The following is a 27,781-nucleotide window of genomic DNA, read 5'->3' as shown; positions in this document are numbered from 1 at the left end:
ACAGAATTTACATTGTACTGGGCATTAGTAGTAATCTAGAGACAACTGAAAGATCATGGAAGAACTAATATGGGACATAGGCAAATGTTGCACCATTTCATATAAGGACTGGAACACCTGCACAAGTTGGTGTATTTTTAGGTAATGGTGGCAGGCCAGGAAACAATGCTTTAAGATATGAAGAGAGGAGTGCATGTCCTTATTGTTGGTGGCTGTTTCTGAAATCCTGGGGACACTGTTACAAAGCTAGCTTTCAATGGTATATTCGATAGAATATACCATATATAGCAATGTAATCTCCAGGCCATTGTTACGGTGAAGGAAATACACAGCTTGGTCATTTGAAATGAGTTCCTGTTGTCTTCTATTTCCTCTCTCTTCCATTCTGATTTATACTATGATATGGAGATGAGCTCTTCAGACTCCACAGACAGTGTGGGCCTGTAGATGCTGTCCAGCCTCATGTCTATCTCTTTTGAACTCTATGTCAAGGTCACCCAACTCTTGGGTATGAGAACCTGTGCTCTGACACTTGGGGGCTGAGTAGAAGGTGAGAGTTATGGAATATTGGTACTTAACCAAACCTCCAAACACCATTCTTGTGCTATCAGATAAAGAACAGAGTATTAGAGAAAGTGACAGTTAAGCAGTCAAGCACAGGTATTAAAATGTCAACACATATAGCCATATAAAACCAAAGTAGGGCTAGAGTTCCATGTGTCTCCTTAATCTTCATATTTCTGTTTGCTAATCTCTAAATAGAACAATATGGGGCCCACCTTGTAGGGCTGTTACGAGAATACATAAAGGAATGCATACCACATCCTGACCTTAACCCCATCCAAATGTTCTCCTACCTAACAATTACTCTCTGTTGGGTGAACAATGGAATTAACATCATAAATGATAATACCTTTAAAAGAACTTTGCTCAAGTTTATATCAAGTAAAAGTTAACCCTTTTGACTATTAACTTCCAAGGATCACTAACTAGGTAGTAACACACATCTATAAACCTTTTAATGTATTTATTGGGATATTTTTATGCAGGTAGACTAGTTAGGGCTAAGTGGAAATTATGTATGCATTTCTGTAGTGTCTTTATAATACATTACACAATGTGTCATCTCATATCCTTACAGGCACTCTATTAGGTAGGTACACATGGATTTTTAGCTCTAGCTGACCTCTGTATGAACTTATGTGGATAAATAAGAACTCTCATTTGAAATCCCGAGAAAGGTAGTGGTAGGGATAGGAATAAGTCCTTCTGACTCTCAGGCCTGTTGTGTGACATGTGGAGACCGTAAGCAGCTTTAATAATGTTAGCTTTTGTCTCAACTCAGCAGCCAGAATCTAGGTGCTGAATTGACTTTCGAGAAACAAAGAGACCATCATCTGGAAGACTGAAACAAAACGTCCTTAGTTATAGGAGACATAGTGGGCGGGAAAACATAAATAAAGAAAATGAGCTGCAATTTATAACCCAAGTTAAACAAAAAGCTCCCTAAATTTACATCCTCCTGTTTCCACATAATGAGTCAATTAATCTTCTAATGCTTTATAAAAGTGAAAAGAAGAAAAAAAAAACCCACCCCGGTAGCAGCTGGTTTTAATGTTAAACCTAATTAGGAAAACACATTAAGGCAAGGAGAAGTGCTGAAGTTACATTTAGCTGAGAGGAGAGAAGTATGTTCATGAGCTTGGGCTGTAGACAAGTAGAAGAGAAGGGAGATAAATTAAGCCTTGTCTTTTCTATTCCACAGCCTGATTTCCCAAAGGAAAGCTGCCGTTTGAGAACAGAGAAATGAGTCACCATAGAAGGCACGGTTCTGGTCAAGCTAAGCAAACGAAGGTTAAAGACCATTTCACAGTTAGTAGACTGACACTTATGACTGGACTTGTTGAGTTTTCCTTCCTGGATCACGGAACAACCCACCTCAAACCCATTTAGCCCAACCTATGATTGTGAGAAGAATTTCTTAATTGTGAGATGATCTGCCGCCCGTCACTAAGTGTGAGTCTCATGTTTCAATTGCATACTTAGTAGCAATCTCATAAAGTAGCCTCAGGGAATATAATTTAGGAAGGCATGGTCACTTAAAATATTAACATGTATTCCTAACAGATCAGGTAAAGAGGGAATTTTGGGCCAATGTAATATTGCTTTTCTGGACGTGAGAATGATGCCCAGGGTGGAGGATGAAAGCATAAATATTTTACCTTGACAGGAAGGTGCAGGCTTAGTATTCTGCAGCTTCCATAGCCCCTCACTTGGGCATCCTGTTACCATGTGAGTTACAATGCAGGCTTTGGGCCTGAGCTTCAAAATTTAACAGACTCCCTGGTGCTTCTGCTAATCCTTGGAACACATTGAGCAATAAGGTGTCTGTGGAGTGTTTGTTTTAAGGTCCACTAATAAGTATAGTCATTTCTCTCTTTCTTGCTAATGTCCCTAAAAAAGACCCTACTAAACAACAACAACAAAAACAACAACAACACCTTTTCTTCTACCACAGAGAACAATTTAATTGAGGAACCTAGCTTCCAGGAATTATGACTCGAAGTCATAGCTAGAACAGTAAGACAATTGAAGGAGGTGAAGGGGATACAAACAGGATAGGGAGACATCAACACACCCTTCTCTAAAGACTCCACCTGAACCCAGGCAGCGGTGGCACACGCCCTTAATCCCAGCACTCAGGAGATAGAGCCAGGTGGATCTCTATGAGTTCGAGGCCAGCCTGGTCTACAGAGTGAGATTCAGGACAGGCATCAAAACAACGCAGAGAAACCCTGTCTCAAAAAACAAAACAAAACAAAAAAACCAAAAACAAAGAGACAAAGACTCCACCTGAAAAATGCCTACAGCTGATACACACTTCCAGCAAAGTTATCAGGATACAAAATTAACAGACAAAAACCAGTCACCCTCCTGTATATGGATGACAAACCTACTGAGAAAGAAATCAGTGAAACAGCACCTTTTACAATAGCCTCAAAATAAACAAAATAAATAAGCAGATCAATCAATCAATCAATCAATCAATCTTGAATTCCTGAGAAGATGCATCTCTAGGTATTTTCAACTCTGTCTGGGGTCAGTTTCTAACAATTCATGTGCAAATGGCATCTCCTAGTGGCTGCAAAGGATACAACTCCAAGCCACTTGACTTGATTTTTAGAAATCTCAGAATTGAGGGAACTGCTACACCTGCACCGCAGTTGTAGACTATATTATCCAAACTTTGGAAGACCTTTTTCTGGGGAGAGCATCAGTTTATTGAAAATGCTAGTTAAGGATTTTGGAATCTTTTGGAAAATTGTCAGAGAAATAGTGATGTAGAGAAAGAAAAAGAGAGAGCTTCAAAAGGACAGTGAAATGAATACCTTTTGTTTTAAAATTAGCATACCTTACTTATTCTTTCATAATTTTACACACACACACACACACACACACACACACACACACACACACACACACACACACACCCCAACCATAACGTATCTTGGTCATATCCACACTGATGCCCCATTTTCTCATTGGTTCCTAACATGAATCCTGCCCACTCCTTATGTCCTCTTCCTTATTTTTCTCTTTGAAAAATCAAGTCCAATTAGTGGTGCTAGCTTGAGCATGGGTAGACTTTTAGTAGCTACACCCTCAAGGAAAAATGATGCTGTCTCCTTGGGGAGACATCAATTGCCAATAGCTCCTCAGCAAGGCACGAAGTTACAAGATCCCCTCCCCTACCCATGCTGGAATTATTGACCGGCTTGATCCTGCACTGGGCTTGTGCAAGTAGGTTCTCTGATCAGATATGGTGTTTAATCCACAGGAGGAAATTGTTTCCTAGCACTGTAAACCTGATAATAGTCACTGGGGATGTCTTTAGACTAGAAGGAGAAGGCATTGTCAAACTGCCTTCTAGACATGCACATTTATACCTACAGACTAGTGCTGCTCTCAGCCTTGGTCACAGAAGCTTCTTGGCAGTGGGTAGCAGTCAGTTCAGAGACTCATGACTCCTCAAAGTGCTGAGAATACATGACTGTGGAGTGCTCAGCACTAAATAAACATCTCTTTAAACCTGATTAATTTCCAGGCTTCTACGATTGTAAATTGGAATTCAACAACTGTGATTAAACACTCCAGAAAACAAAAAGTAACAAGCTCACCAAGACTTAAATCTGATGATGGTAAGTTAACCCAGCAGCCCTCAGAGTGCAATTCTCAGAGCCACAGCATCAGCATCATTGACCATGCAGTGTCAGCAGCATCTGCCAGCTGTGCGAACTCTCAGTCTCACTTACATCTAGTTGGCCAGGAATGGTGGAGGTGGACAGGTGACAGGACAGGGTGGACTCTCCCTAACTGCTAAGAGCCTCCCCCACTGTTCTGATGATCAGGACAGTCTGAGTCACTAATAAAATGGAGTTTAAGCCAGGTCTTGAGAATTGCAACCCTGGCCATGCAGTGGTGGCACATGTCTTTAATCCCAGCACTCTCAAAGCAGAGGCAGGTGGATTTCTGAGTTCGAGGCCAGCCTAGTCTACAAATGGAGTTCCAGGACAACCAGGGATGCTACACAGAGAAACCTTGTCTTAAAATAAAAAGATTAGAAGCCGGGCGGTGGTGGCGCACGCCTTTAATCCCAGCACTCGGGAGGCAGAGCCAGGTGGATCTCTGTGAGTTCGAGGCCAGCCTGGTCTACCAAGTGAGCTCCAGGAAAGGCGCAAAGCTACACAGAGAAACCCTGTCTCGAAAAAACCAAAATAAATAAATAAATAAATAAATAAATAAATAAATAAAATAAAATAAAAAGATTAGAATTGCAACCCACTGGTTCCCAGAAAATTACCAAAGAAAACCAGGGGTTGAGGAGATTGCCAGTCAGGTAAAGTGCAAGGGTAATAACCAAAGTATGGATCTCTGCTGGATGGGCAAAGCAGCCTGCCTATAACTTCAGCACTGAGAAGGTAGGGACACAGGATTCCCAAAGGGAGCTGCCTAGCCAAACTAGCTATGCCAATGAAGTCTGCATTTAACTGAGAGGTGTTGCCTCTATGAGTCATGCGTGCTGTGATTATGGAAGATTCCCAAAGTCAGCTCTGGGCTACTGAATGCATATGTATACATGTGAACCCACACTAGCACACATGAGCCCATATATAAGTGGACACACATTTATACATGCATGTACAGAATACACTGGCACATGCAAAAAAAGAAAGAAAAAAGAAAAAGAAAAAAAAAATCACACCAAATCCTAACAAACCAAAACAGCCTTCTACATAACAGTTGCTTGATAATTTAACTTTTTCCCATGAGTGCATTAACTTTCCATGGCATCTGCATGCCTGCCTGCTTCCCCTTGACTGTGAGCATAATATGCAATGACTATCACATTTCTCCCAACTCTCCCTAGTCATTGGTTATTCATCCAAATTGGTTATTCATCCAATGCTTTATTGTCAGGTCTTGTTTTTTCTTTATCTACCCTCCCCTTATTTGCATATTTGAAAAGCTGTCAGTTTGAGAATTGCATTCAGGGCATGCTCTCCCCAACATCCACCTCATCTATGAACTCCTGGAGCATGTGAAGGGCCCGGGCCTGCAGATCCAAAGCTGCAGGAGCTCCATGACACAAGACAATGCATATTTCAGCATATTTGAAAAGCTTTCAGTTTGAGAATTGTGGGGGTGAGATTTTGTTTCCATAAAAAACAAACACACAAAAACCAACCAGGTGAACTCAAAAAAATTTAGTTTAGCTGGAAGATGTCATGCTCCTTGTTCATCCCTGGAAATCATGGCCTCTCAATGATGAAACCATGTAGAAGAGCCCCAAGGGAAGAACACTACGCTCCACAATGCTCCTCTTCTGATTTACCATCCCCACCTGCCATAAAATCTTGTTTCTGCTACTTACTACTTGGTTTCAGGATGCTTTCTAACCTCTGTAACCATGGGTTTCTACATGGGAATGTGAAGGTTCATGATGGTGCCAATTTGTAATTATTGTGAAGGTAAATGGTACAGCACATTAAAGGGCTTAATACATGCCAGATCTTAAAAACACAAAACAAACCAGTTTTAATTGCTAAAAGCATTAAAAAGGAGAAAAATACACTCAGCAGAGGGAGTCGTGGCATTGGATATTACTATTGTTCTTCCATTAAAGTCAGGTGTTCTGGCTTGTAGGAATAGTCAGTCAGCCAATTAGCATCATATCATCCACTTCAGCTTATAGTAGAAATAGCAAGTTGCTATGTTGCAAATTTATCTGTCTTCCAAATATTGAACACATTACCCTTGCAAGAGTGTGAAAAATAGAAAAAAAGGAGTTTAGGGATCAATATAAAATATAGGCATTGTCAATTGTTCCCAGTCAAGAGAAGATAATCATACAAGTATTTAAAAGTGTTTATTCATTTATTTACTTACTTACTTTAGCAGATGGCTTTTACTGGAGTTTTTGTACTAATTGCTTCAAATTTTCCCATCTTGAGAGTGCAGTAGGCTTTAGCATTGATTTTTGATGGTAACACTAACCTCCAAATCCAGGTCTCGTGGAGAAATCATGGTCTTCAATGTGCAACAACTGCTCCCGTCTTAGGGGCCAGACTTTAGTACTGTCGTCTTTCCTCATTCCGGTTTTTCTTATGCTGTACCCCCGAGAGAAAGACACAGATGTCTTAGTTAGGGTTAGTTTTGCTGTGATGAAACTCCATGACCAAAGCAACTTGGGGAGGAAAAGGTTTATTTGGCATATGCTTCCACACCCACAGTCCATTACTGAAGGAAGTCAGGACAGGACCTCAAACAGGACAGGAACCTGGAGGCAGGAATTGATGCAGAGGCCATGGAGGGGAGCTGCTTACTGGCTTGCTCCCGATACCTCCTTCCTTCCTTCCTTCCTTCCTTCCTTCCTTTCTTCCTTCCTTCCTTCCTTCCTCCCTCCCTCCCTCCCTCCCTCCCTCCCTCCCTCCCTCCCTCCCTCCCTCCCTCCCTCCCTCCTTTTCTTCCTTCTTTCAACATTTTTGAAAAACTTTTTGTTGATTCTTTGTATATTTCACATCCTGCTCCCATTCATCTCCCTGTCCCTTTGTATCTACCCTCTGCCCTTGCAACTTCCATTTCAAAATAAAACAAAATTTAAAAGAAAAACAAAAATCAAAACAAGCAACCAACCAAACTAAACCAACCAACAACCAACCAAACAAACACAAGTCTTGGCATGGAAGCTCTAGTGTGACACAGTGAGTCACACAGTTTACCCTTTAGTCCATATGTCTTTACTCAATAAGTGTTCATGGCAATGAGTCATTGGTCTGGTTGCAGGCCTCTGGCTTCTGCTACACCATTGATACTGGGCTCTCACTGGGACTCCTCTTGGATGTCCTGTTGTTGTCTTGTGTCATGGAGATCCTGCAGCTTTGGATCTGCAGGTCCTGTCCCTTCACATGCTCCAGCAGTTCATAGATGGGGTGGATGTTGGGGAGAGCAGGCCCCGAAATTTGGGCCTTGCACTTCACCTGGGAAAAACAGTAGAGCTGGCCCTGATGTGAATGCAGGTGAGCTGGCTCCAGGGGTGAGAGCAGAAGAACTGGTCCTGCTCCTTGATGCCTGCTGCATTGGGTGAGTTAGCCAGGGCAGTGATGGAGAGCTCTCCCTGCTGGTGACATTGAGGGAAAACTGACAGGCTGACCAACCCAGTTATCACCCAGGCCCAGAACCAGGGCTATAAGCTGGCCCAGCCTGCTTTTTTTTTGAACCCGGATCGGATCACCAGCTCAGGGATGGCACCACCCACAATGGGCTTGGTCCCCCTTGTCTTGTTAACCACTAATTAGTAAGTGCCCTACAGCCAGACCTTATGGAGGTAGTTTCTCAATTGAGGTTTCCACCTTTTAGATAACTCTAGTTTGTGTCAAGGTGACATAAAACTAGCCAGCACAAAATACTTTTAAGATACATATATTTCTCATTATTAGCCATCTTGCTTAACAAAGTGTGCTCTGAAATAAACACATAAAATCTCATTCTGTTAGTTCAGAATAAGCCAAATATCTGTCAACATTTGTTTTTCATTACATAAGGGTCTAGCAGGTAAGGTAAAGCAAATTTTAGAGTATTTGAAATAGCAAAAAAGGGGGGATTTAATACATAAATAGACAACATTTCTCAGAATGTGTATGTTAAATGAGAAATATTATGTGGGTGAAGGTGATCCAAGTTCAGATTCACAGACCACCCACATCAGCAAAGGCAGCCCTTGAGGAAACAATGCCCAGGGATGAGCATTTCAACAAGATACTTTGTGGAAACAGCCCGGGGATGAGCATTGGAACCGGACACCCAAGAGATGGACACTGAATGAACAATCTCTTCATTAAAGCAGTCAAGAAGCGAAAACCCTTACAAAACTCTAAATGGATGAAAACAGGGGTTTCAAAGCCAGACTAAGCAGAGACTACGGGGACAGGCTGAGCTTGCAGGCAGAATTCCTGCTGGAGGTTGCAGGGCTCCGGGGATGTTGGACCTGGGCAAACCCAACAGTGACATAGGCAAAGTCCATTGCCACCTTTCCTTCTCTAGGTCAAAGGGCGCCTGGCAAGCTCCTTTCTGTGGTGTTCTGATGTAGAACAAAGGCCTGTCTCTCTGGGCATCTGTGAATATGAGCAAGGTGCTGGGACACTGAGACTGCTTTTCTGCCTTGGGTACCATTTCATAGGAACATTGATGCAAATTTTAACAAAAGTTGATTTAAATTCTTTCTTGCTACATCTGTCTATCTATTATCTATCTATCTATCTATCTATCTATCTATCTATCTATCTATCTATCTATCTATCTATCATCTATCTGTCTATCATCTATCTATCTATCTATCTATCTATCTATCTATCTATCTATCTATCTATCTATCTATCTATCTATTGTGTGTGTGTGTGTGTGTGTGTGTGTGTGTGTGTGTGTGTGTGTATGTGTTTCCCATGGACACTCTTGTGTAAGACAGAAGACAACTTGTGGAATTCTCTTGTCTCCTTCCATCCTGTAGAGCCTGGAGATTGAACCAAGGTTCTCACCCTCAGTCGTGTCCCCTGAACCATTTCACTGGCACTGGAGGAATTTTCCTGACTCCAGAAAATGACTCTGACTAGAAAATGACTCTGACTAGGAGGATTTCAGATGCTGAAGCAGCTGATGGAAGAGGTATATTAGGGTTTGTGAGATGGCCCAGTATGATCTCTCAATAGAGTGGAATCTGGATGAATCCTCAGGGGTTTAGAGATGTATTCTTTTTCTAATAATATGAATGGATAAGTTCAGGAAAGGAATCTATTTTGGACAGAAGGCAATGAATTTGAATTTACATATGTTAAGTCATTATAGCTGGTGAATAATTGAACACACTGAACTATTTCTCCCAAGAAGCTAGAATAAACTAGGGAAAACCTTCTAAGGAGCTAGGATAAACTGCTTATTTAAAAAATAGTGATAGAGGACTGGGGAGATACTCATCATAAAGTACTTCCTGAGCAAGCATGAGAACGTAAATTTGATCCCTCTAACTACCCCCCACCAAGTGAGTCATAGTAGCACACGTGTTTGTAATCCCAAAGACATAGATAGGAAGATCCCTGGGGCTTGCTCATCAACCAGAAGCCTAATTGATGACCCTAGGTCAATTAAAAACTCTGTCTCAAGACACAAGGTAACAACTCCTGAGGAAACAGAACTGAGTTTGAATTTTGGCCTCCACATATATGCATATACAAGTGCACCCACATGAACACCACCCCCACACACCTGTACACAAATAACAAGAGGTAGTTTTCAAGTAATGCCTATCAGCCCAGATGTTTGGCAAATGTGATCCTCATTGGCAAGCATCCAGCTCTTCTGGTTTCTTGGGTCTCTGCCCAGAGTTTCTGATTCAGTAGGTTTGGGGTATAAAATTTGCATTTGTAACATTTTTTTCAGGATAACTTGTTCCTGTAGAAAATAGCACGTAGTTAATAAATGTTGGCTACTTGTTTTTGTAAATAAGAAAGTGTAGATGTAACATGTAACAGGAAATTTGTAAAAATTACTCCTTTGGTAATAATATTTTGGATACAACTAAATAACATGCGACTAATGTGTCTTTTCAGGAAACATTCCTCTGCAGGAGACTGAAATACAGATGCATTTTAATTAAGAACTCCAAGAATGCTGAGCACAGGCCTGCTGTGAAGTGCTTTCTGGGCCGCAGTGGGGTACAGGCACCTGCTCTTACCTGACCTGAGTGGTCCATGTTTATCTCATCTTGATTTCCTTTTACCTTAACTTCTTTGCAAAAAGAATATGTTGGTTGTACCCTCAAAACAGATTTTTACAAATTTATGCACTTTACCATACATGTTTAAAAAAATACTTAAAGGAACTGGAGAGATGTCTCAGTGGGTAAGAGTGTTTACTGTCATACAAAGGACAGGTATTTGGGCTCCAGTTCTCACATGGGGTGATTCAGAACAGAGTGTAACCTCAGCTCCAGGGGATCTAACATCTCCAGCTCCATAGGCACCTACATTTACAACCCCTCCAGACATACACAGACACATTCTCATACTGACACACACCCCACACACAATTAAAAATTATAAAATAATTCCCCCAAACAAATATAAATAACCTCTATAATCCTTTCATCATACATTGAAAAATATTTAGATATTGATGATGTAGAAGAACATTCTTCCTTTGAATGTATCCAGTAAACTTGAATACATACATTAAGTATTTAAAAATATATGAATAAATTCTCTAAAATATCAGAAAATTTATATTACTTATTTTCTTAGTACTTGTATTTCCATTACTTGCTTCATAGAATTTTATTATTCATCATACAAGTATGTTTGGGAAGAAAATATGTACATACATTGATATTAACTTTTAAATTTTATATTACCATCACAAAGAGAACAAAATAATTTGTATAAATGTTGATTCCTATTAAATTTAAGAATAAAACTTTAGTGAAAATGAATTTGTTAATGAAATGGTGGTATATTTTTCTCATTATTTTATGTGTTAAATGGATTTAGTCATTGTTAAAATGAAGCTAGGTTTTACGTAAATTCCTTTTTTTAGTTTTATAAATGAAAATACTGAATTTTGTTCATGTATGTGTAAGTACATTGAATGTCAAGAAAACTTTTTCATGATGTTTGAAATGTAACTGAATTATCTAATTTTATTTTATTTTATTTTAACTTATTTTTTTCATATTTTTATTAAGAAAATTTGTTTCATTTTATACACCAATCAGAGATTCCCTTTTCTCTCCTCCTGCCCCCCCCCCAGCCTTTTTCCCCAACCAACTCCTCATCCCCCCCGACAAGAAGGCAAGGCCTCCCATGGCAAGTCCAAGCCCTTACCCCTGCCTCAAGGCTGCATGAGGTGTCCCATCATAGGTAGTGGGCTCCAAAAAGCCCCTTCGTGCACCAGGGATGGATTCTGATTCTACCGCTAGGGGGTCCCTCAAGCAAATCAGAGCTTTTCTCCAATGACTGATGGAAGCAGATATAGAGATCCACAGTCAAACACCAGGCAGAGCTCCAGGAATCCAGTCAAAGAGAGAGAAGAAGGATTCTATGAGCAAGTGAATCAGGATCATGATGGGGAAACCTGCAGAGACGACCAAACCAAACTAGTGGGAACTCATGAAAGTTGGATCAATGGCTGTGGGGCCTGCATGGGACTGGACTAGGCCTCTGCATGGCGAGACAATTATTCTGACTTATATTTTAAAAGCTACATTGTGTGACCAATTACCCACAATCATTTTTAGTGATTTATCACCTAACAAATTAACTAGGTTTTTCCTTTAATTTTGTTGAAAGAAGGTAGGAAACAAGCCAGTGTGGAAATGATACATTGCTTGGTGGAGAGTCATTCACCATCTCAACCTCAGTATTCATAATCGTCTCTGTTCTCAGGAAGCTCTTGTATGGTAGAAGCACAAAACAAGATTACGAAGGAGAGAGATGCCTGAGACAGAAAAATCTTCAAAGGAAGGTGACAAAGGAGACTGTGGTGAGTGTCCAGGTTAATCTACTTTAATAAAGAAGTCATAAAGAATGGAATCCACACATTGTTTAGAGATTGCACTTGACAACATGCCCCTCAGATAGCTTGCCTGTATATACATAATGCCTCATGAATACAGGCGTTTGCTTTGAAAACCTGACTTAGTATTTGTATATATTTGTAATTATATGCGATTATGTATTGTTTATAATGCATGGAATAGTTATTATAAACTATTTTATATTCTATATAATAACAGAATAGCAGCTGTGGTATTTAAAAGGGGCGTGGCGTGGTCTTGGTGGTGGAGCCAAGGGGCGCGGTGGAAAGTCACTCATACCATGCAGACAGCACTCATGTAGAGGATTTTATTAATGGAAAGGAAGAAGGGACATAGAGTGTGTCTCTGAAGATAAGAAAGGAGGAAGAGAGAAGAGACAGGGGAAAAAGAGAAGAGGTACAGATGCTACCTCAGACAGAGAGAGAGAGACAGACAGACAGACAGAGGAGAGAGAGAGAGAGAGAGAGAGAGAGAGAGAGAGAGAGAGAGAGAGAGAGAGAGAGAGAGAGAGAGAGAGAGAGAGAGGTGTCTGGGACCTGCCTTTTAAAGGGGGTTCAGAGCATGTAGCAATAAGCACTTGATGTTGTCAGGACCCTGAGCAGGTCAAGGCACTGCTACTTACTGACTAGGTCCACAAGGGGCCAGCCAGGTAATGTCTAAATGCTAACACATAGTACAATAAATTACATTACATTTTTCTTTTAAAAATGTAAAATCTGTCAAAAGGTTCTGCTAGGATATATAGATACAAATTCATGATAGAGTGAAGTAGCTAGAAATTCATTTGCCCCCTTCATTTGATCACTAAGAAAACTGTTGGAGATCTCCTAATTGGAGATTCAATGTTTATACGTCCCTGATGCTTCAAGAAGCCTTAGAGAGGATGTGAAGAGCCCCAGGGCTTTGCCTAAACAACTTCTAGACACCTGAACTCCCTCTGGAATGCAAGGCTGACGACTACAGTCAATACCTTTTACCTATAAAGGAAATACCTGTGCAGGTAAGCATTTCTGTGGACGAGACAGCCAGAGTGTGCTTCACTAGAGACATGGCAGCTACGGTATCTCACCTGGGCCTCTACCAGGTCATGAGCTCAGTGCTGAGGGTTCAGACTCCCTCATGGAATTAGGAAACTGGACCAAATTTAGAGTTGGCCTGTAGATGTTATCTGGAGCTCACATGGTATAGTAAGTTACAAAATTTTATGATATTTAGAGTTCCTATCTTGTTTGGAAAAAGATCATAAATCTGCTGCTAACTGTGCTAATGTTTCCACAGCCTTTCACACCAGTGCAGGGCTTGGCTTGGAATACTGAAAGAATGCACACTAACTGTAGCCTTAAGAATCATCTGTAGGTTATTATATAGATCTGTGCTAATGTCTGCTCTGAATTGTTAATAAGAGCCAAGGTTCAGTTTCCAGGAAACTTTTTTTGTTTTGTTTTGTTTTTTTGAGACAGGGTTTCTCCATGTAGCTTTGGTGCCTGTCCTGGATCTTGCTCTGTAGACCACGCTGGCCTCGAACTCACAGAGATCTGCCTGGCTCTGCTTCCCAAATGCTGGGATTAAAGGTGTGTGCCACCACTGCCCAGCTTCCAGGAGACTTCTAAGCTTGCTTTAAAATAAAATAATAAGATTAGCTCACAAAATGTACAATTAAATAAGTTACCATTAAAGCATGCATAAATAAATAAACAAAGAGACTATGATAAAATGTAGACAGGCCTATTGTAGGATAGTTTTATAATTACTAGATGCTGTCATAGATCTATAATAGGCCTAAACAGCCCAAGGACAGCATGATTATAGTAAAACTGGATGTCATTCCTAGGCAAAGAATGATATTTTCACTTGCCAAAAGTTTCTTTATCTATAATTCTTCCCTACTGCCTTTCTTAGAAACAAGGGGAATATTAGAATATAAGACTTTTAAAATGTTTAGCCTAAGGAGAGGATATCTTTGGATGGAAATCAAGTTTATAATCTAAATAAAAATAACCAGCCTGATTAAAATAATATAAACAGGCCTGACTCAATGAAAGCAGGGCTTAGAATAATTGACACAACCAAAACAGTGGGTAAGGTGGGTGATTTTCAAACAAGGATTATGCCTTCCTCTCATCTCCATTCTGTTAGTTTTCTTGCACCATAAGGGGTAGATTATTAATCAGTTATACCGTTACTTGTGGATAATCAAGTTGAGTACGGAGCAAAGAACCTCATAATATTTATGTACTAGAGAAGTATGGAGAAGCCTGGCCCTCCTTGTCTGGAACAAGCCTAGACAGTTGTTCCTGTGTTTTTGTCCAATGCTTTGACATTTGCATGAGGGAGTGCGGAGAGCAGTATAGGAACTGACTTGGATTACTGTCTTCACTCAGGGAAAGTGCCTCGGTTTCATTCCAAGTAGCTGCTTTGAACCAGGGTGGTGGTTTACACAATCTTCAGTGCCCTAGAGGATTGTTCACTGCAGAACAAAAGCAGCAGAGATAAATTTTAATGAATCATATTCTGGCATGTGGCCTGAAGGGCTCTTCAGTTAGAACACAGAGAAGTGGAAAACAAGCATTTGGAGCTCAGACAGTAGAAACCCCAGTGTTTCCTCTGGAGGAAACCTGACCTATACAGCCCATAAGTTGTTTTTCTTTTAAAAGGAAATAAAAAGAGGCATTTAACCTAAGGAAAGGTTCCCTCCTTACCAGAAAGACTTTGTGTTTCCTTGTTGACTTAAAAAAATGTAATGAGCCATAAGTGTAGCTTTTAAAAAATCATGACTATTATTTATACTTTCATACATGCACACCTTGCGCACTGACCACTTTTAACTCCTAACTCCCACCTCCCCACCACCACCCTTCACTCCCCACCATACGAAAAAAATTTCTCTCCCATTCACATGTCTATTTGTTTTGTGTTACAGCCAACTGAGATTAACCAGGCTATCTGGAGCTAGCTGTCGAAGGCTGGCAGGCTGAACAGAGGGCGCAGAACTAAAGGCAGTGATTCCTTTTCTCCCAGAATCTGCTGATGGCAAACAGTTCAGAGACAAAGGCAAGGCCTTCTGAGTCACCCCTTTCTTGAATGATTGTTGATAGGGCTTGTCTTGTGTGCTCCCGTCTAACTCCCTCTTATTGATGTGTGTGAATGATAGACATGAGTTGTGTGGTAGTTTTTTTCCCCATAGATACCATGCCATGGATGTGGACTAGTATGATGGAATAGCTTTTATAATTTACTTTTTCCTCCTCTAAACATCTATGGAACAGCCAGAAAAATCTATTGCCTTAACTCATCGATGATATTTAATAGACTCTACATTTATTATAAAATAAACTACACGGATATTGGAAGCAACCTGAAACAAACAAAAACAAAAATCACACATAGTCTGGCATAATCTTACATTCATGTTTAATCTCTTTGGAGAGGATCCAGGAAGGAATTAAACTCAACTAGGCCCTGCGTCATCTCAGGTCTGTGGTCTGAGGACAGAATGGAAGGAAAGTATAGGAGGGACACTTTAAAAAGTAGGACCAAAGTGACAATAGTAGATTTTCCTCCCAGGTCCATGACCTCACCAGCTCTGGGAAGTTGGCCAGGTCCAGTGCCAGGCATGATTTCTCTCCTGTTGAGTGGGCCTTTAAGTCCAGTCAGACAGCTATTGGTTGGCACTAACATGTGAGTGACGCTTAATGCACCTTTACCTATATCTTGCCATGCTGGTTATTGTCATGGTTCATAGGTGGAAAGACTGTGAGAGCCAAATACCAGGAAGTCTGCTGTGAAACAGCCTCTCCTAGAAATGGCTACATAGACAAGATTGGAACAATGGCATGACCAATGGACATGCTAATGTGGAACATGGAAGATTTCATGAAGTCCCACTCCTAGCAAAGAACTAAAAGTGACTACTGACTGCTGAAAGAAAGAGAATTAGCCTCTCCCAGGGATGAGCTCCCTTATTGATTGTCCTATGAAGAGTGGTCGACCCTGAAACCATATACACATAGACAATGAAGGTGGAATCAAAATGGTTGTATTTGTATATTTATGCACACACATATATACATACCCCAAACATACATACAAATATACATAAACACGTGTGTATATGCGTGTGTGTGTGTGTGTGTGTGTGTGTGTGTGTGTGTGTGTATGTGTGTAACAATAGTAGTAAAAGAAAAAGAGTCTATTAACTTGAAAGTGTGTTGGTCTATTGGAGGGGTTGGAGGGAAGAAAGCGAAGAGGAAAATGATGTGATTCTATTTCAACTAAAATATATATTTTAAAAGTACAAAGTAGACCGGGAATTGGGACTACAGTTCCTGTCTTCTTTAAATCTGAGGAATCTGAAGGTATTGGTTAAATGTTTTGTTCTTTTTCTTGATCTGGTGGTGAGTGTTTCATGAATATGCAAGGTTATAAGGACAAGCTTTCCGATATCTGCCACTTCACAGGTTGGATCTTTTGAGAAATCTCATAAAAAAGGAAGACTTTTGCAAGGATATTCTATGGATCACTGACTTGTCCAGTTTGTAAGGCTGGGGAATTCGGGGTGCTCTTAGTGAAACCTGGGATGCCACAGGCAAGTTGCGACACCCTTGTTATTGTAATGCACTGATTTCTCCTGGTTATAGCCAGGCATCTCATGTTATTGTTGGGAAAATAACAACAAGGATGCGTTGATCTTCAGAAAGATATTTTAAATATATGAATGCTATTTTCAAAAGACAATAAATAGTCTTGATGCTTTTTTATACTATCTCTTCTTTTTGTTCTAGGGATTTCAGGTGTGCTGTTAAGACACTAGTATAAAACTATATTGCCCTCCACAAAATTAACATGGAAAGTTGTTTCTTAAACTACTTCTAATTCAAAATTTGAAGAAAATGTGAGCAAGTATCGTTATTAATGATCAATGCATTCCACACCGAGGAAACAAGTTTCCTGAAGGATTATCCATCTGTGAAACTTTTAACTATTTTCTTTCCAAATAAATACAACTAAACAAACAATGCCAAAGATGGAAGAGCCATCTTTTGGATGTTAACCAGAGGTGATTTATTCTGATGGGTCAGGGCTATTACAAACACAGGTACAGCGACAGAGATGGGCTTCCCATAAAGATATATTTCAAGACCAGCAGAAGGTCTGAGGCAGTTGTCAGGGAGAAAACAGGACACTATTGATGACTGTATCTTACCGTGTTTGTTTCATTGAAGCCAGGCACTGCTGATGGTGCCTCTTGATGGCAGAAGCAGCAGAAGCATCAGGCAACCATGCAATCCAGGTGTAGGTGAAGGAGACCAACCAAACAGCCAGGACCATGTCTTCTAGAAGAAAGGAATGCAGGTGGATGCCGCCAACACAGCTACTGAGATTGCTTGCCCATGTGTCTTTCAAAAAATAGACATCATGTCATGAAAATGAACTAAGGAGGGAAAAAGCAGACATTGCCTTCATGGCAGCCCTTTGTTCCTGTAGATTAAGCAGATTGGCATCATGCACAGGTACGTGTCTGTCTCCCAGCCTTTCATTTTTCCTCTTTCCAGGGAGGCTTCTTAGCAGGATGCTTGATTCCCCACTCAGTAAACTCTTAGCTGCGGCCCTCGGCCGACAAAGAAGCTAGGGTAGGCTCTAATCCTCTTAATCCTGTGCAATATGATTTGAATATATGTAATGACTCTGTAAAATAATATGCTTAATGAGGGAAAGATGATTAATTTAATCTTAATTCCACATCGCAAGACCTTTTCTTTTATCCCATGTGGTTTCACTTAATCCAGAAAGGAATTCTTTCCTCTCCTCAAACACACAGACCTTCCTGCATCATAGGAAATTATAATACGCTATTTTCAAGTAAACTATCACATTGTAAGATGGTTTATTCCCTTCATAACAAAAGTAGTTCACTTTAAGGTTAAATATAGTAATCAACCTCTAAATGAAGGCTTACTCTCCTGGATAACGTACCAAGTAACCTGACACTGTTAAATTAGGGCTCTATATTCTTCAAAAAGTATCCTGCCTACATACAGAGAATAGACATTCTGGCTGGTGATATTCCCTGTGTGTCTCAATTGAGGCTTCCAGTGCTGTTGTAAAACATTTCTGACAAAAAGAAACTTGGGGAGGAAAGGATTTATTTCATCTTACAATTCTCAGGCCTTAGTTCATCATTAAGGCAAGTCAGGCCAAGAATTCAAGCAGGAACCTGGAGGTAGGAACTGGAGCAGAGATGATGGCGGAGTGCTGCTTACTGGCTTGCCTACTCAGTTTGTCTTTATTATATTTTCCAGTACCACTTGCCCAGGGTAGCACCACCCACAATGGGCCATGCCCTCCATCTTCATCAATTATTAATTAAGAAAATGCCACAGAGGTTTTCCTACAGGCCAGTCTTATGGAGGTACTGTATTTTCTCAATTGTGGTTGCCATCCCCCAGATGAGTCCAGTTTGTATCAAAAGGACAGAAAACTAGCCAGCATACGGGATGGATGTAAAGTGCCCCCAATGGACATTCAGGGAAATTAGCTTTCTACAACTGGGATATTATCAGACGGCCAGTACAGTGACAAATACAGTGTGAGGAGACCTGCAAATCACTTCAAATAGACTTGTGAACTTAATATCTTGTATATGTTGTTATTAACCTATTGCATTAATGTATTTTAACTCAGACTGTGTATTCTTGTAGCCCATGGATCAGAACTTCTTGTGTTTTAGGTATGTTGTTACTGTTCTTCTTCTCCCTCTTCCTCTTTTTCTCCTCATCACCTTCATCCTCTTTTTTATTCTCCCCCTTTGCAGTATCTGATAACTTTATTCTCCATTTCCTTTTTTTTAAAGATTGATTATTTATTACGTATATAGTGTTCTGCCCACATGTGTGTCTGTATACCAGAAGAAGGCACCAGATCTCATTACAGATGGTTGTGAGACACCATGTAGTTGCTGGGAATTGAACTCAGGACCTCTAGAAGAACTGCCAGTGCTCTTAACCTCCGAGCCACCTCTCCAGCCCTATTCTCCATTTTCTATCTATTCTGTATGAACAGTTAACAAATGGAAAGTTCAGTATTTATATTGAAACCCTTTATCTTTCTTGCCTCATTAAAAAAAAAACTTAATTTCCCCCTCCTTCCTAATCCTCTATGGCTGTTAAATATGGCTATTTAAAAACATTACATCCACACAGACACACACAGAGTAAATAAATGAAAATAGAGTAAAGATAGGATGTGCTAACAAATGAGTGACTTGGCCTCAAACCTTCCTTAAAACAAAGAAACAAACCCCCAAAACAAAACAAAACAAAAAATGTTCCTTTAGAACATCCAGTTTGTTGCTGGAGGGCTTCTCTCCAGGTTCCCCAAGCCCCACAGTCCCACAATCCACTTATAAAATAATCACTCAGACGCTTATATCACTTATAAACTGTATGGCCGTGGCAGGCTTCTTGCTAACTGTTCTTTTATCTTAAATTAACCCATTTTTATAAGTCTATACCTTGCCACGTGGCTGGTGGCTTACCAGAGTCTTTACATGCTGCTTGTCCTGGCGGTGGCTGCAGTGTCTCCCCTCCTTTTTCCTGTTTCCCCAATTCTCCTCTCTCTTTGTCCCGCCTATACTTCCTGCCTGGTCACTGGCCATCAGTGTTTTATTTATATAGAGTGATATCCACAGCACCAGTTTGGGAAATTATTACTTATAAGTAAAACCATGCTTTATCAAAATTCTATTATTATTATTCTATCATTGTCTATAATGACTATTAAACTTGTGAGTTCATAGTGAAATGTGTGGCCAGTTAAGAATCAGCAACGGAGAAGGAGCTCTTAAAGCAAATTTTACCCAAAGGAATGATCCTATAAATTAGAAGCATCCACACTAGAGAACTCAGGAGGCCTTCTCAGGACACCTATTTTATAGAAATGCCTATCAGTTCAGATGCCACCCCATCTCTAACATCATGTTCAGATGCCTGGGCTATCCCCTTCATTGTAAGGACAAATCAATGACAAGAACTCATCTGGACTTTTAATTGCATCTTTTCTTTTCTAAGCCTACTACTTATAATATTAAAGGAAGATGTAAAAACACTTTGTCATTTTTGTGATTGATTTTTAAGTCAGAAATGGTCTGCATAAAAATAAAAACAAGCCAGAGGCTTAAAGTGGAAACAGCTGGTTCGTAAGAGGTCTTAGAGCTTTCATTCAATTACAATGGAGCATCTGTGTCTTGGTGCTGAGGCTGCTTATTGACCTTATCCCTTCAGTGTTTTTCTTTGCAAGCCCAGTAAGCATCTTAAGAAAAAAAAAAAACCAGCAGAAAACCACATCTGTCAAAACAAGGAAGTGACCACCACCAGGAAACAAAGTAAGGCACCGTCCCTTGAGAAGCTTGTAGTAGCTTCAGCTGTCCCTTGCATAAGTTGCCCCTGTTCACTCTTCCTCCATTCTAATGATGTTTGACTGTTTCTCTGGCAAGGAACCAAGAGTGAACTTGGGTAGCATGGCTGGGCCCTCAAATTCTTCTTGGGTGTGTAGCTGTCATTAACCCACAATGGGAAATAATAGGAAAGCCAAGCTCCTTTTAACGTTGGATCAAATGCAAACAACAACAATAACAACAACAGCAGCAGCAGCAACAAGGAAAATAATTCCAATGCTCCAGAAATTTTCAATCCCCAAGGATGACCCCAGCTTAGACTACTAGCAATAGTGGAGAGGGTGCCTGAACCTGCTTACCTATGTGATCAGATTGCTGAATACCCTAACTGTTATCATAGAGTCTTTCCCTAGTAACTGATGTATTGGTGAAATTATTAAGGCCACTTCATGTAGTTAAAAGGGAGGTTTATTTTGTGGGGAAACTTACAAGTGAAGGGATAGTTTACAGGGTCTGGGAAAGGTGTGACTCAGTCCGGTGGTGTTCTCTGGAGAACTCTGCTGGGTCTACCTCCAGCATCCAAGGTCTAGGAACCAAGAGAGCCTGCGCATCCGGATCTCGGGTCTTCAGGGTCTTCCCTTGGCCCCGCCTTATAGGCATGACAGTTACCGAAGCCTGAATGGGGCTTGGAACTTCCAGACCAAAGCTGGAATGGCTACCCACTACACTGATGGAAGCAGATGCAGAGATTCACAGCCAAGCACCAGGCTGAGCTCCAGAAGTCCAGTCAAAGAGAGAGAAGAGGGATTCTGTGAGCAAGTTCATCAGGATCATGATGGGGAAACCTACAAAGACACCAAACCAAGCTAGTGGGAACTCATGAAATTTAGACCAACGGCTGTGGAGCCTCCACAGGACTGGACTAGGCCCTCTGCATAAGCCAGACAGTTGTGTAGCTTGATCTGCTTAAGGGGCTCCCTGGCAGTAGGATCAGGATCCATGCCTGGTCCATGAGCAGGCATTTTGGAGCCTACTACCTATGGTGGAACACCTTGCACAACTTTGAGGCAGGGGGAGGGGCTTAGACCTGCCTCTACTGAATGTACCATGCTCTGGGGACTCCCTGTGGGAGACCTTGCCTTGTTGGAGGAGGGAATTGGGGGTGGATTGGGTCAGAGGAGGCTGAAAGGGTGAGGGGATGGAAGAGTGGGAACTGTGATTGGTATGTAAATAAATAAAAATTGTTTTTCTTAATAAAAAAAGAAATGTTCAAGTGCGCTTCTTGAATGTCACATCGACAAAAATATATTGATCTGGAAATTATAGTCATAGACTGTTGATCCAGAAGTAATTTGGAGGTTGTTTGTTCCATATCAGCCCCTTACTTCTTCTTCTTTTCTTCTTTATTTTAAATGCAGTCACTCCATGACATTACTGAAGGACTATAATTCCAGGAGCCTAAGGAGGCTGAAATCCAAGGATTCTCAAGTCTCATATATGAGATGATGTACTGCATGTAATCTGTTCACACCCCCAAAGATACATAAAGATTATTTAAAACATTTATTAGATTTATTCATTTCTTTTGTACATGTGATACATTCTCCCCCGTCTCTCTCTCTCCATATATATATATATATATATATATATAAAATCTCTATATCTATCTATCTATCTATCTATCTATACATATGGAGATCAGAAGACAACTTTTGGGAGTCAGTTTTCTCTCTCTCTGCCATTGTGGGTTCTGGGAATCAAACTCACGTCATCACGCTTGGCAACAGGTGCCCTTACCACTGAGTCATCTCACCAGCTCCTCCTGTATACTTGAAATACTCCCTAGATTACTAATAGTTCTAGTATAATGTCAATTCTGTGTAAATAGTTGTCTCACTGTAGTATTTTGAAGAGAATGGAAGCAGGTTGTATATGTTCCACATGGGCACAATGTTTGGTGATAAATTTGGAGCTGTAGTTGCTTGAAAGCACATATATTAGACCTGCGATTATGGAGAACTAACTATACAGTGAAACTAGGACTACATAATGAGTAGTCAGTTCATCTGTTGTGCTTTAAAATTGTCAGAAATTAATTATAATTGGACATATAATGGAAATATAATTGTCTATGACCTGGCATTTTCCATTTCCCTTAAAAGTTTGCTCTCAATCAACAGTTCTATTTCTTAGTGTCTTGCTGTTCTCATGGAATAGGGTTCTTTCACTCCCCTCTCACATCCTCCTAGAATCAGCTGTGGTGAGAGTGGGAACACATAATTTGTATTTGTAGTACAGGATTATGTCACTAGCGTGAGCCATGTTCCTTATGGTGTAATAGCTCAGTATTGCCACGAGATGGCAGCATAGCACGTACATTCCCACCGGAACCCTGGCTTTTTAGAAGCTGTCTCTTAAAAGAAAAGCCACAAACAGAATGAAAATTAATTTGAACTTGTCAATGCAGGAGAGGGGGAAAGAGAGGATTAATGGAAAAATAGTGAAATAAATGGTTTAAGCAACAATAGAAAACTAAAACCTGTTGCTAAGGTAGATATATCTTTTGTGTTTGATTCTACCCTAGGGCTCTGGACCTAGTTTCAGGTTCCTGGCCATCCAGGCAGTGTGGAACATGGGCTCCCTCTTGTGGTGTGGGCCTCAAATTAAACCAAACATTGGTTGGCGGCTCCCACAAGTTCTGTGTCACCATTGCCTCAGCACATCTAGCATGCTGGACAGATTGCAGTGAGGGTTTTATGGCTGGAGTGGTGTCCAGGTTTCTCTTTCTGTAGCCTGAAGATTACCTTCGTGTTCCAAAGAGACTAGAATGTAAGGGTGCAGGCTCCATGCAGGCATCAGCTTCACCTCTCTACATTCAATGAGCTGTGTGGATGCTGTCCTTAGCAACGGGACCCTGCTGTCAGTTTTTAGAGGGCAACCTTCTGTCCTAGCATCTGCCTGGGTTGTTTAAGGATCACCACAGGGCCCTATCTACCAACATCTCAACAAAATGCAACCCAGTCTCACCACTGGAAGCCTTGCCTGGCTCAAGAGATGGCCAGTTCAGACCCTGTATCCTCCATTATCAGAAGTCATCACTAGGGTCTCCCTCATATTCCAGGAAGTCTTCACTGCACCAGGTTTCCACCCTCACCAAGTACTTCCCAGTTCCAGCTGTCTCTCCATTTACTCTCTTCTTCCATCCCCCCAACAAATCTCTCTTATTCCTGTGTTCACCAGCCCCCATCTACCCATAGAATTTATTCTATTTGCCCTTCCCAGGGAGTTCTACCCTTCCCCAGCACTCCTTTTTATCTAATGCCTCTGGGTCTGTGGATTGCAGTTTGACAGCTAATGTCCACTTATAAGTGAGTGCATACCAAATTTGTCTTTCTGGATCTTGGTTACCTCACTCAGGATGAATTTTTCTCATTTCATCTATTTGTGTGCAAATTTCATGATGTCATTTTTATCTTAAAGATAAGCCAACAATGCTTAAAGATCTTGTCTTTCCTATTGACATAAAACTATGAAATAAACAGAGCAAACAATGATTTAGAAACTCTCAAATACATGATGCAAACACCAGTCACGTTTACATCTATCTGGTGAGTTCGATTTGTAAATTGTCACTGTGATAGCCTTCTCCACAAGCTGTCAATACCCAATACTGTAAGAAAGGGTTGGCTTGAGCCGGGCGGTGGCGGCGCACGCCTTTAATCCCAGCATTTGGGAGGCAGAGCCAGGCGAATCTTTGTGAGTTCGAGACCAGCCTGGGCTACAGAGCGAGATTCCGGAAGGGCACAAAGCTACACAGGGAAACCCTGTCTCGAAAAACCAAAAAAAAAAAAAAAAAAAAAAAAGAAAGAAAGAGTTGGTTTATATTTTTCCTATTTCCTCCCTTCCTGACTATTTTCCCAAGTGTTAAAATTTCCTGGTGGCTTTGTCAGTAAACATGATGTCATTTATTTTATAATTTAATTTAATTTTGCCTATCAGCCACAGATTCCCTTGTTCTCCCCCCCCACTCCCCCCCTGCCTTACCCCCAGCCCACTCCCTATTTCCATCTTCTCCAGGGCAAAGACTCCCCTGAGGATTGAGTTCAACCTGGTAGATTCAGTCCAGGCAGGTCCAGTGCCCTCCTCTCAGGCTGAGCCAAGTGTCTCTGTATAAGCCCCAGGTTTCAAACAGCCAACTCATGCACTGAGTACAGGACCCAGTCCCACTGCCCGGATGCCTCCCAAACAGATCAAGCTAAACAACTGTCTCACTTATTCAGAGGATCTGATCTAGTTGGGGGCGCCTCAGCTATTGGTTCATAGTTTATGTGTTTCCATTAGTTTGGCTATTTGTCCCTGTGCTTTATCCAACCTTGGTCTCAACAATTCTCGCTCATACAAACCCTCCTCTTTCTCGCCAATTGGACTCCTGGAGCTCCACCTGGGGCCTGGCCGTGGATCTCTGCATCCAGTTCCCTCAGTAACTGGATGGGGTTTCTAGCACAACAATTAGGGTGTTTGGCCATCCTATCACCAGAGCAGGTCAGTTCAGGCTTTCTCTCGACCATTGCCAGCAGTCTATTGTGGCGGTATCTTTGTGGATTTCTGTGGGCCTCTCTAGCACTTTGCTTCTTCCTATTTCCATGGGGGTCTTCATTTATCATGGTTTTTTATTCCTTGTTCTCCCTCTCTGTTCTTGATCCAGCTGGGATCTCCCACTCCCCTAAGCTCTCTTTCCCTCGACCCTTGCCCTTCATTACCCCCACTCACATCCATGTTGTTCATGTAGATCTCATTCATTTCTCTGTCATTGGGCGATCCCTGTGTCTTTCTTGGGGTCCTGTTTTCTAGGTAGCCTCCCTGGGGTTGTGAGTAGCAGTCTAGTCATCTTTGTTTTACACATGATGTCATTTTTTAACAGCTGAATAATACTCCATATTTTTTAAAATCCATGCTTTGGTTGAGGGATATCTAGGTTATATACAGTATTATTTTAAGATGTGTTACATTTGTTTATGCTCTGGAGCATTTGTTTAAAGACGCAAAGATGTGTTGCATTCTTTTAGGTTCCATTTGTTTAACTCTGTAAAGCTGTGTTACTTTGCCTGTCTAAAATACCCGATGGTTTAATAAAGACCTGAACAGGTAGCTAATAGTGAGGCAGGAGAAAAGATAGGTGGGGCTGACAGGCAGAGAGAATAAATAGAACGAGAAATCTGGGAAGAGGAAATCAAGGAGGATCAAGAGAGAAAGAGGAGGAGGACACTAGGGGCCAGCCACCCAGCCACATACAGCCAGTCATGGAGTAAGAAAGATATACAGAAATAGAAAAAGATAAAAACCCAGAGGCAAAAAGTAGATAGGCTAATTTAGGTTAAGAAAAGTTGGCAAGAAACAAGTCAAGGCCGGGTATTTATAAGTAAGAATAAGCCTCTATGTGTGATTTATTTGGGAGCTGGGTAGAGGGCCCCTCAAAAGATCAAAAAAGTAAAAAAACCGAACAACAACACTTTGGCATCCAATGTGGGGCTAGAATAAAAGAAAATCTGACAACATTTTGATGTACAAACAAGGGGTTCTCATATTTCCATGTAGGACCAGAAGAAGCTTAAAAAAAAAGATACAGCTCTTTTAAGAAACCCTGCTGTACAGCAGAGTACTTAACAGCTTTTTTCACACTAAATAGAAACAAACAAACAAACAAACAAAAAAACTAAGTAAAAGAAAAACAAAAAAACAAAAACCAAAACCAAAAACCAAAACAAAACAAAAAACTACCTGCCACAGTGCAGAGCACTGACATTCCATAGCTAGGAAGGTTGAATGTAATTCCTGGTCAAGCACCTCCAACCAGGCTGTGAGTTTTAGACTTGGCTTACATGACCTGAGAAGTGGGCAGGGCCAGCCAAGAGCTGCTCCACAGAGGATCCAGGTGTAGGTAAGCAGTTTAAAGGTTTGCTCACAGTCAAAAAGGGCTAAAAGATAGGCAATAAAGCAGGTTCAGATGGAAAAAAAAACCTCTAAATAGGTTCCAGGGTATTTTACAATGTGTGTAGGATTAAGAAAGAAAGGATATGGTATAGACAGTCATAAAAAATAAATAGTTTAGAAAGAAAAAACGTCTTTAAAGAGGGAGGTAAAATAATATAAAAAAGAATAAGCCATGTAGGTATGGGAATACACAGGATTCTGATCCTGTATGTTATTGTACTGATTTTGAACTTTTTGAATGTTGATAAGCAAATAAGGCTGCTAAGAGACATTGTGAACAAGACTACAAAATTGAACCAATCTAGATACTTTAGGGATAGCTTAACTTTTAAAAAAGAAGTCAAAAATATATTTGTCAAATGGAAATAAAAAATGATTTTGAGTTTTGTTCCCACAGGAGAAGAGAGGTTGTGAATGACTTAAGGAATAATATAGATCAGGTTTGATCAAGGAAACCTCCTGAATCTTGACAGGTGATATCTATCAACAAAGATTATATCTGGTCTTCCTAGGATTTGGCCATTATCTCAAATTTTCTCTCTGGAACCCTAAAGATGCTTTGTCTACAGCAGGAATCAGTATAGAGAAAACTATGCCCACATTCCTAAGAGTTGGTTCATGTGGGTGGCCTTTGGTTATTTGGTGGGTTATGGATGTTTGCTATAATTTAGGGTAATATAGTGCATTGATACAAATTTAAAGTTATTTTTGTTATATTGAATGTATGTTTCTACTCTTGTTTGGGGTATTGTGCTTATGCAGCTCATTTAAAAATGCAATGCATAATTAAGAAATGAGGTTAGCAGTTAATCTATAATAATCAAACTTGTAGTCACATTAGGTATGCTTTCAAGGTTAAACGGGAATATTTTAGATTACATGGTCTTCAAACACTTCAAAGGCCTATAGAATATGGCATTTAAAATGTTTTGTTAACTTATGACTTTTCATGACAATAAGACACATCTACTCCTGGCAGTACCAATTTACTTCATATAATGATGATGGGCATCAAAGAAACTCCATAGAAGTTTGCTTTCATTGTACAAGATTAGCCATTTGCATAAGAAACTGCTTTTGCCTTGAATGCTTGACTGTATGCTGTATAAATTGGGCATGCAGGACCCACAGAAAAGTGACTGCTGAGTTTTGCCTATACAAGGTAGGACAGTCCCTCAAATGTCTTGCTTTACCAAATTTCTTGCCAGATGTTCAGGACCTGTAGGCTGAAGATGGATGTCTCAACATTGCAGAGG

At 40.7% G+C, this 27,781-nt stretch overlaps 1 protein-coding gene across 1 annotated transcript in view; it reads right to left on the bottom strand.

Moving 5' to 3' along the window:
- The window catches only part of Gabrr3 (gamma-aminobutyric acid type A receptor subunit rho3), a 56,910-nt gene extending 39,440 nt beyond the window's left edge, over positions 1 to 17,470 (bottom strand). Inside the window, exons 1-2 of the mRNA XM_006981605.3 lie at positions 17,346 to 17,470; positions 6,556 to 6,668 (exon numbers count right to left, since the gene is read on the bottom strand). Coding sequence (XP_006981667.1) covers positions 6,556 to 6,668; positions 17,346 to 17,470 — 238 coding nt within the window. The remainder of the gene's footprint in view (positions 1 to 6,555; positions 6,669 to 17,345) is intronic.
- Positions 17,471 to 27,781: the final 10,311 nt, after the last annotated feature.

This window comes from Peromyscus maniculatus, chromosome 12 (assembly GCF_049852395.1).
Source record: "Peromyscus maniculatus bairdii isolate BWxNUB_F1_BW_parent chromosome 12, HU_Pman_BW_mat_3.1, whole genome shotgun sequence".
Classification (NCBI taxonomy): Eukaryota; Metazoa; Chordata; class Mammalia; order Rodentia; family Cricetidae; genus Peromyscus; species Peromyscus maniculatus.
This window is presented reverse-complemented; position numbering and strand designations above follow the sequence as displayed.